The sequence below is a fragment of the Vicia villosa genome, linkage group LG6 (assembly GCF_029867415.1).
Source record: "Vicia villosa cultivar HV-30 ecotype Madison, WI linkage group LG6, Vvil1.0, whole genome shotgun sequence".
Lineage (NCBI taxonomy): Eukaryota > Viridiplantae > Streptophyta > Magnoliopsida > Fabales > Fabaceae > Vicia > Vicia villosa.
Window position 1 is genome coordinate 119,226,786 of NC_081185.1, and position 9,167 is coordinate 119,235,952.

General features: G+C 36.6%; 1 protein-coding gene across 1 annotated transcript; it reads right to left on the reverse strand.

The window, feature by feature from the left end:
• Positions 1-3,846: 3,846 nt before the first annotated feature.
• On the reverse strand, positions 3,847-4,866 carry LOC131614520 (uncharacterized). The gene has a single exon (XM_058886092.1). The coding sequence runs from the start codon at positions 4,864-4,866 to the stop codon at positions 3,847-3,849; it is 1,020 nt and encodes a 339-aa protein (XP_058742075.1).
• Between the last annotated feature and the right edge of the window lie 4,301 nt (positions 4,867-9,167).

The following is a 9,167-nucleotide window of genomic DNA, read 5'->3' on the forward strand; positions in this document are numbered from 1 at the left end:
GGAGAATATGGACTTTAAGTTCCTTTTGCTCTCTAAATTTCTTTCTTTCACGTGAAAGAAGAGTGCGGAGAAAAGAAGAATTATAATTTCTTCTGCAACCCTTTTCCATTCATATTTCCATACTCATTGACCATTTTGTTCCTCACTTAATTAAGTAATATTCTAAAATGCCCTTACTCTTCTTTAAGTGGATCAATGTCATAACCATTGCTTCAATCTTAGTCGAGTCATCACTTGACTTAATATCGCATAAGAGACCAATGAGGAAATTACCAAAATGCCTTTGAAGGTAAAATGCCTATTTTAACCTTAGTCTCATAATTCCATTAAGGGATAATAAGTGGGTTCATGATCAAGATTCCATGCTGGGATATTACAATCTCCTCCTTCAAATAACTTCGTCCTCAAAATTCACATTTCATTTGTTTCTCTTTACTAAGTTCTTCGTTTACTTGAATCTTCTCAAATTGGTCTCCAAAATTCCGGCTATCATCATCCCAATAACTCATACTGATATCATTGTTCCCTGTGTCCCAATGAAATTTTTTTAGTGTATACCGTCATCTTTCCACAAAATTATTCTTTCATTTCGTTCCTTCTAATCTGTCAAGGTGTAGATACCAAAATTTCGACGCTGAAACCTTTTGAGTTATACCAAATATCTATCCTCCACCGATGAAACACATTTTTCTACTTGACGTTCCTTCATTCTAGGTCCTTCTCAATTACTTCCATTTTGTCTATAATCAATCAATAGTTACTTGTACCGGATAACCCTTTCGCACTTGATGTATAAGATTTTGAAATGTCAAAAATACTTCTCACGGTGACCATGATACATATCCCTCTCTTATCGATACCGTATTTAACTTAAATTCAATCTTGGAATTTACTTTGCTTCCTAGCCAAAAGCAGCTTCATACTCCGGTTGCTCGGACTTCATTCGCTTGCAGTTACCCCTTACGAGCCCATAGAGGTTATATTCCCCCAGAGGCCACACTGCCAATTCTGTATCTGACTCCTTCATCATTTAGTAGATAACAATCTAATACATGATTCCCGTATTCCATGTTCACTTTTCACCGACTTTGTCGATTGACGGAGAGTTCAGAGTGTGGTCTTGATTATTCTCATTTACAATGAATTATTCATTGTCCACTGTGCCACTCTGATTTCAATTGGCCAAATGATTTCTTGAACCTTGAATTGTTACTATCAAACTGATGTAAAGAAATTTTACACCGTCAATGAATCATAGACGTTAATATTTTATGAATATTTGAATTTTTTAATTACATATAAAGTATTATTTGTGAATGGTTATGATGCACTGACCGTGTCAAATATTTTAAACTGACTGAACATAACAATTAATCTAATCAATTTAACCGTTATCAACTAACAACACACAAATACATTTTTATAGACATCACCTATTAAATATACAACCATATAATTATTTCGTAAAAGTCATTTAGTAACCACTATCTTTTTTTTCGACAAGCACTTGTATTAAACGCACAAGAGGTGCAACCCTATACAATAGGAAACAGATAAGAACAACAACGACAAAAGAGAAAATAAAACTAGCCCACACGCCAACAAAAGCACAAGGATTTCTAAGTCAAACCTCATTCGTGCTATTTCCCCTACCTTTAGCAAGGATAGAAAACCAATCCCACCCCAAATTCTTAATGACAATCAAAATTTCGGTAGGATTCCAAATACAATCCTTAAAAACCACTTTATTTCTTCCCAACCAAATGCACCAACAAACCAAAAGCCAAAGAAAAGCAAAAAAGCACGGTTTGATCAACCCCCTTAACATCACACAAATATGTTCCACCACACCAAACCCCATCTCATCCTCCAAAACATCATCCATCGCCCCCACATCCAACTCCAAATCGGAACCCAACCAATTAAACACCTCCTTCCAAACATTTCTCGTATGGATACACACTAGAAAAAGATGACCCACCGATTCTTCCTCCAAACCACACAAAGGACATAAAGTATCACTAAGAATTCTTTCAATACCACGTAAACAAAGAGCCCGACGAGTAGGTAAAGAATTAAACAACAACCTCCACCCGAAAACTTGCACTTTACTAGGAACTCTAGCTTCCCCTAATCTTTTTAACTCTACTTTGCTCCCATCATTCAAAACAACTTCCAAAGTCCTTAACGAATAAATCCACCAAAAACAATTTTTAACCGAAAAACCATCGACATGCCTCCACCAAATCCACTTATCTTTCACCCCCGAATTTGGTGCCACCCCTTCCAAAAGGTTCATCAAATTACTCCAGTCACAAGCTACCTCCCCCTCCAAAACCTCCTCCAAAAACCCCAGATCCCACTTCCAAACATTATCCACCCAATCGCCCATATTAGCAACACAAGAAGAAGAGGAAGAAGAAAAAGAGATAGCAGAGGAATTAATATTAGACATAGAACAAAAACTAAAGAGATGAGGAAAAAGCACCTTAAAAGGCGTAGGCCCCAACCAAGCTTGTTCCCAAAAGCGAGTTCCTTCACCATCCCCAAGTCTCCTTGAAATGCAATTAGAAAACCACGATATATCGTTAACTTCAAACCCGCAAACATTACGAACGTCCCTCCACCACAACGAAGATTTCAATAACATTCTATCCGGCATCACCCCACAAAGAGCCTCTATCCCCACACCATACCTAAACTCCATAAATTTGCTCCAAACCGCCTACCTATCCGACAAAAAACGCCAACCCCATTTACTCATCAAGGCAAGATTGAAAATCTCAATATTCTTCACTCCTAACCCCCCTTTTTACACGGACGGCAAATATTCTCCCAACTAACCCAACACACCTTCCGACATCCTTCACTTCTTCCCCATAAAATGTCCCTTTGAATTTTGACAATCTCATCCAAAACATTCCTCGGAGCTTTAAAGAAAGATAGCATAAAAATAGGGAAACTATTAAGAACCGAATTAAGTAAAGTAACTTTACCTCCCAATGAAAGGTGCTTGCCTTTCCAACCACTCAACCTCTTTTTAAGCTTAGAAATTAAACAAGACCACAAATCCTTCCTTCGATGGTTACCGCCAACTGGAATGCCCAAGAACACAAAAGGAAACTTCCCCACTTGACACCCCAAGAATAAAGAAGCCGCTACAAGAAGATGCTCCTCCAAATGCACACCAAAAAGCTTACTTTTATTAAGATTAATGCATAACCCCGATACCAACTCAAACCCACGTAACAAAGCCTTGACACACCATAAATTCTCCTTAGAACCATCACAAATAAGAACAGTATCATCCGCAAACTGCAGCATCTCAAAGGATATATCAGAAGAAACCTAAAAACCTTTGAAACTACCTTCGACCACCGCATTACGCATCATACCTGCTAAACCTTCTGCCACCAACAGAAAAAGGAACGGGGAAAGAGGATCCCCTTGACGTAATCCTCTAGAAGCCTCAAATTCCCTCGTAGGCGAACCATTAACCAAAATAGAAATAGCACTAGAAAAGACCATACCTTCCATCCAAGATAACCACCTAGGACCAAAACCCATGCGCTTCAAAACATATCTAAGAAACCCCCAAGACACACAATCATATGCTTTTTCAAAATCCACCTTCAACACAAAACACTTTTTCTTGCTCCTCTTAGCAAAATCCAACAAATCATTGAGCACTAGAACCCCATCAAACATTTGCCTTCCTTCAATGAACGCCGATTGAGACTTAGAGATCAACTTCCCCATCACAACCTTCAATCTAGCCGCCAACAAATTTGAAATTAACCGATACAAACAACCGACCAAAAAAATCGGTCTAAACTCATCAATTCTTTAAGGACAATCCACTTTAGGAATAAGCGCCCAAAATGAAGCCGTAGCCGCTCTAGGAAGAGAACCCTGTCTATAAAACTCCTGAACAAAGTAAAACAACTCCTTATTGACAAAGCTCCAAGTCTTCTTAAAGAACCCCAACGGGAAACCATCCGGACCCAGACTTTTCTCACAATCACTAAGCCAGATGATGTTCTTTATTTCCTCCATGTAAAACGACTCCTCAAGAATCTTACTTTCCTCCACCGACAAAGCATTAAAACCAACTCCATCCAACACCGGTCTACCCATACAGGGCTCCGAAAACCGATGTTTAAAATGTTCAAACACCTCATCTTTGATCACATCGACATCCTCTAAAAGGCCACCATCCGAATTAAGACTCACAATATTATTCCTCCTAAATCTTCCACGCATAAAAGAATGAAAGTATTTAGAATTAGCATCCCCTTGTTGAATCCACCGACATCTAGAATTTTGACATAACATACTTTCCCTTCTTAACATCGCCTCCCACACATCCTTAGAAGCCTTAACTCTATTAGACGACAAAATGTCACTCCAAAAATCTCCCCTCCCCGCATTATCCACAAACAAATCGAGATCATTAAGAGTACTAACCGCTTTATCCACATTTAAATCGAGCACACCAAACACCTCCCTATTCCAAGATTTCAACTTAGCTTTAAGAATATAGAGCTTCTCCTTAAGAATGAATCCATATTTGCCACGGATGTCCATGGCCTTCCACTCCTTCTCCACAAAGGGAAGAAACTCCTCATGATCGAACCAACACTTGAACATCTTAAAAGGTTTTGGCCCCCGATCCACAAAATTACCCGCCAACCAAATCGGACAATGATCTGACAACGACCTCTCACCTACCATAATACCTTTCACTTTCCACAAATCAAGAAGGGAATCCGAAATCAAGAAACGATCCAACCTACTACAAGCACTCCCATCAAGATTGAACCAAATAAATTTGTTTCCCATGAGAGGAATATCAACTAAATCCATCCTTGTCAAGAAAGAATTAAATTCATCCGCTTCCCTTAGATTAAAGGAATTTGATCTTCCTTTTCTCTCCTCTGCACAATGTATAGCGTTGAAATCACCCCCACACACCAATAACCATCCGAAAACGATTCCTTCACACGACAAAGATTATACCAAAAAACTCTCTTTTTATCAATCATACAAGAAGAGTACGCATTTACCAAATATACAGAGAAACCTTTCCAAATGACATGAACACCCATAAAACCCTCCCCCACGAAGCTTGAAATAAGATCAAAAAGACCTAATGTTAGGAGTAAATTAATGGTAAATTCATGTGTTAATAGAAGTGATTCAGTTTCCAAACCAATGAAAAATGTGATAAATCCATAGGTTTTTATTAAGAATTGAACTGAACAAGTTTAGTTCATGCGTAAAGCAAATCGAATCACTTATGGGTGTTATGATTGCAGGTTTAGAGCTGAATTGAAGCTTGAGAAGAACATGAGGAGGAAAGAGAGCTGGAAGTCTCAAAGGCAGAAGAAAAAGATGGAAATTGCAAAGGGCGCGCCGCGAGAGTTTCTAGAGCGCGCCGCGAAAATATCTCTGTTTTGAAGCGCGCCGCGCCAGTCCGATGCCGCGCCGCGGCCTCGGCGTTAAAAGCCCAAAACTTCTATTTAAAAGCCCTAGCTTCCAAGAGAAAAAGAACTTTGGGAAGAGCGAAATTAGGAGAGCAATCTGAAGGTGCAGCCACAATCATCAATTGAAGACCAATTCTCTATCAAGCGAAGACATTCCTTTGATGAAGATGAATTCTTCCATTAATCTTTGTGTGTTCTTCATGTCTATGGAGAGCTAAACCCCTCGTGTTGAATCTAAGGTAGTAGTTAACCTATGAATATACAATACGATTAATTAATTCCTGTGAACAATTGTTTGAATTCATTATCAATAAGAAATCTTGTTTTTATTCTTAAATTATCGTTGAATCTTTGATCGAAAGAAAGGATTTAACTTTTGCCCTAGGTTACTATATTGATTCAATACCAATTTGCAGAGATGGAATTGGGATTGAGTTTTCATAATTATCGTTCTTAATTACTATTATCGATATTGATATTTGGAGAGATCGAATCTCATACCGGTAAAAGTTATCTAATTTGATTTGCAGACATGGAATCTTATTTGAGGATAAGTGAAGATAATGATTCAAAAGATTGTTCAATTGTGAATTGATTGATAATTGTATAGGAATAGGTTGATGAACCCTAAGGTTCAACATATTTCTCTAATCGTTAACAACAGTTCATTACTCGCTTTTAATTTAGTGTTTACTTTTGATATTATTAAAGTCATAAAATAAATCAACTCAATTTTCCTAACTCAAAATAAACAACTATAGAACGGCAGTGATATTAACCAATCCCTGTGGATATGATATATTACCGAAAATATTTACCCACAAATACTTTCAACACCTAATTTCCAGAAAATAAGAAGCCCACCCGACCTCCCCACCGCCCACTTAGCACTCCACCCCACCAATTCACCCCTCCATAAAGACTCCAACCCAAACGAATCAAGATTATGCAATTTTGTTTCTTGAACAAAACACACATCAGCATTAGCCACCTTTAACGTATTTTGCAAACATTTCCATTTGGCCCTCCCACCACACCCACGTAAATTGAAAGAAACAATAATCATTGAGAACCAAGTAGAGAAGCATCCTTCAAACCATTGTTCCTTTTATCTTGAATTTCCTTCAATCTAATTGCTTCAATTTGTTGAGAAACCGAACCGCCTCCTGACATGCCCAAACGTCTAGCTCTCGACCAAATTTCCTCAGCATTAAACCCAAGATCTTTGTTCTTCCAAAACCTCTTGTTGGATTGCACCACACCAGAATCAGAATTGACATTACCACACATGACAGAACCACCAGAAAATTTATTAGACATTGAATCCTCCTCCTCCAGCTGTCATACCCCAAAATTTGCCCGGTCGATTCATGTCTTTTAATTCATTAAGGATCAAAATTAAGAACCATGGGGTTCGACATTCCTATTGTCAAACCTGTGTTCTTATAGAATATCCTGAGTTAAAATGAGGGTTAAGGTTAGAAGGTGTTTGAGCTCAGCCATCTATCCCGTTTTTTAGATTTTTAGTCTGTTTCACAATTGATCATATGCCTTAAGATTTTTCTTTGATTATTAATTTTTTGGTTTGATCATTTTTCACAATTTTTAACTATTACTATTTGATTATTAATTTTAACATTTGATTTAATCATCTATTGTTACTATTAATTATTGTTATTATTAGTTAGTTTTAGGATTAGTAGTATTACTAATTTTAATAGCATTATCATTAGTTTAAATTATTGTTATTCTATTTTATAATCATTAGATTTTCTTAGTCATTTAAAATATTAAGCTAAATAAAATAACCATGAAATAAATAAGAAAAAAGGGGGAAGATTGTTTGTCCAAAGGGCCAAAGGAAAAAACGTAAAAGATGGCTTGGGGGAGCAAAAATGGCAAGTTTGGATGAAAAATAAGATCTTGATTCTTCAATTGTAAAGGAAGGGGGATTGAGTTTTCTTAACCTAATTGGGCCAAATATAAACCCAGGACAATTGCAGACAAGGGGAGGATTTTTTGGCTGCCTCTAAGAACAAAACTGAGTTCGTGAAACTCAAGAAAGAAACGAATTCGTTTTTTCTAAGTTGTATCCTAATTCTGGTCAAATAAATAGTTCCAATCGCTTCCTTAACGATTACTAAGCGAAACTGGATTATCAGCATCGATTGGAACACACTCATACGTACTCGGACATTCACGTTTTGTGCTTCTAAATTTTCGATTCAGATTCCATCATGAAGGCATCATAAATCGAATTTGGATTCGTATTTGTGTTTATAATTGTGTTTACAATCTCTCTGTGCCATTTGATTGGAGTTTTATTGCAGGTTTTGTGGATCACCATTACTAGGGTTTCGACACTTATAAATTGGGGATTTCTGTTTAAAGTAAAATTAGTCCAAATTAACGATACCATTGGATTCGTAGGGTCATATATATTCGATCTGGGTTATTCTTTCGTGTTTATTGATGATTAAATGCAGGTTTTAAGATGGAGGATCTATAACCACGTTTGAAAACCGTGGTCTGATGTTTCTGTATTTCAAAAATAAGGCGTCGCCTTTGCTGTACATCCACGAGGAAGAAGAAACACAGTGCAGCGCTTTTTTTGAATTTTTAAATACGATTTTGTCTGCACTTATAGTTTTTAGCGCGTCATTATTTAAGCATATAATGGTAGCGGAGGTGGCTAAGGCGCAGTCTTGGTAAGGTATAAGACCTGGGTTCGATCCCCAGGTACAAGTATTTTTTTCTTCTGAATAATATGTCTCAAGATCCTGTGTGCACAGCCAACATGAGACCACGGCATACCCTTTCAATCCTGACCACTGGCTTCACAACGAGCAAGATCCAAAGGGGCAGGAGGTGATGGTCTACCAAGAACCCTCAGGGGGCGTCCACATACAATCACTGCCCAGGTTTCCTTGTATTTTTATATATACTATTTATTATTGATGCAATTGTTTAATTATATATGCATATAATTTAATTGTGTTAATTAGGATTAAATAATAAAATTAGGATTAGAATGAAATTAGGATTAGCTAAAGATTAAGGTTTAGGTTATAATATTTTCTCGATTATTTGCCCGGTTATCTGATTTAATTAATTTAATTTTAATTATTAAATCACAAAAACCCTAGAAACCCTTATTAACCATTAGGGTTTGTCCAATCCCATTAGCCTTTTTCAGCCATAATAATAAGATTTAATTTATTATTCGCTTCGATTAAATCAATTGATCGCGGTGGGTAATAATCAAATAATTACTTAATTCTTAAATATAAATTAAAATAAACTTATTTTGCTAAATGGTTTTAACCAAATCTATTGGTTACGATGATTAGCATTCCTTTATCAATTCGTTATTATTTGTAATCAAAGCTATTGATTATGAGGGATAACGATAAAATTAAATAATTAAAACAAATCAATTTGCTAACGGTGATAATCGAATCAATCGATTAGAATAATTAGCAATGCTTTTATTAATCTGTTAATTATGGTGATCAAACCTATTGGTCATCGCGATTAATAGTACAAATTAAAATCATGGTTGTACGCCCATCTCAAAACATTTTTCAAACCTTTTAAAAACTTCAATTTTAAAATACGGATTTTTATCCTCATTCAAAACAGCTTCAATATCAACTTACGGGTTTTTACCCTAGGCAATTC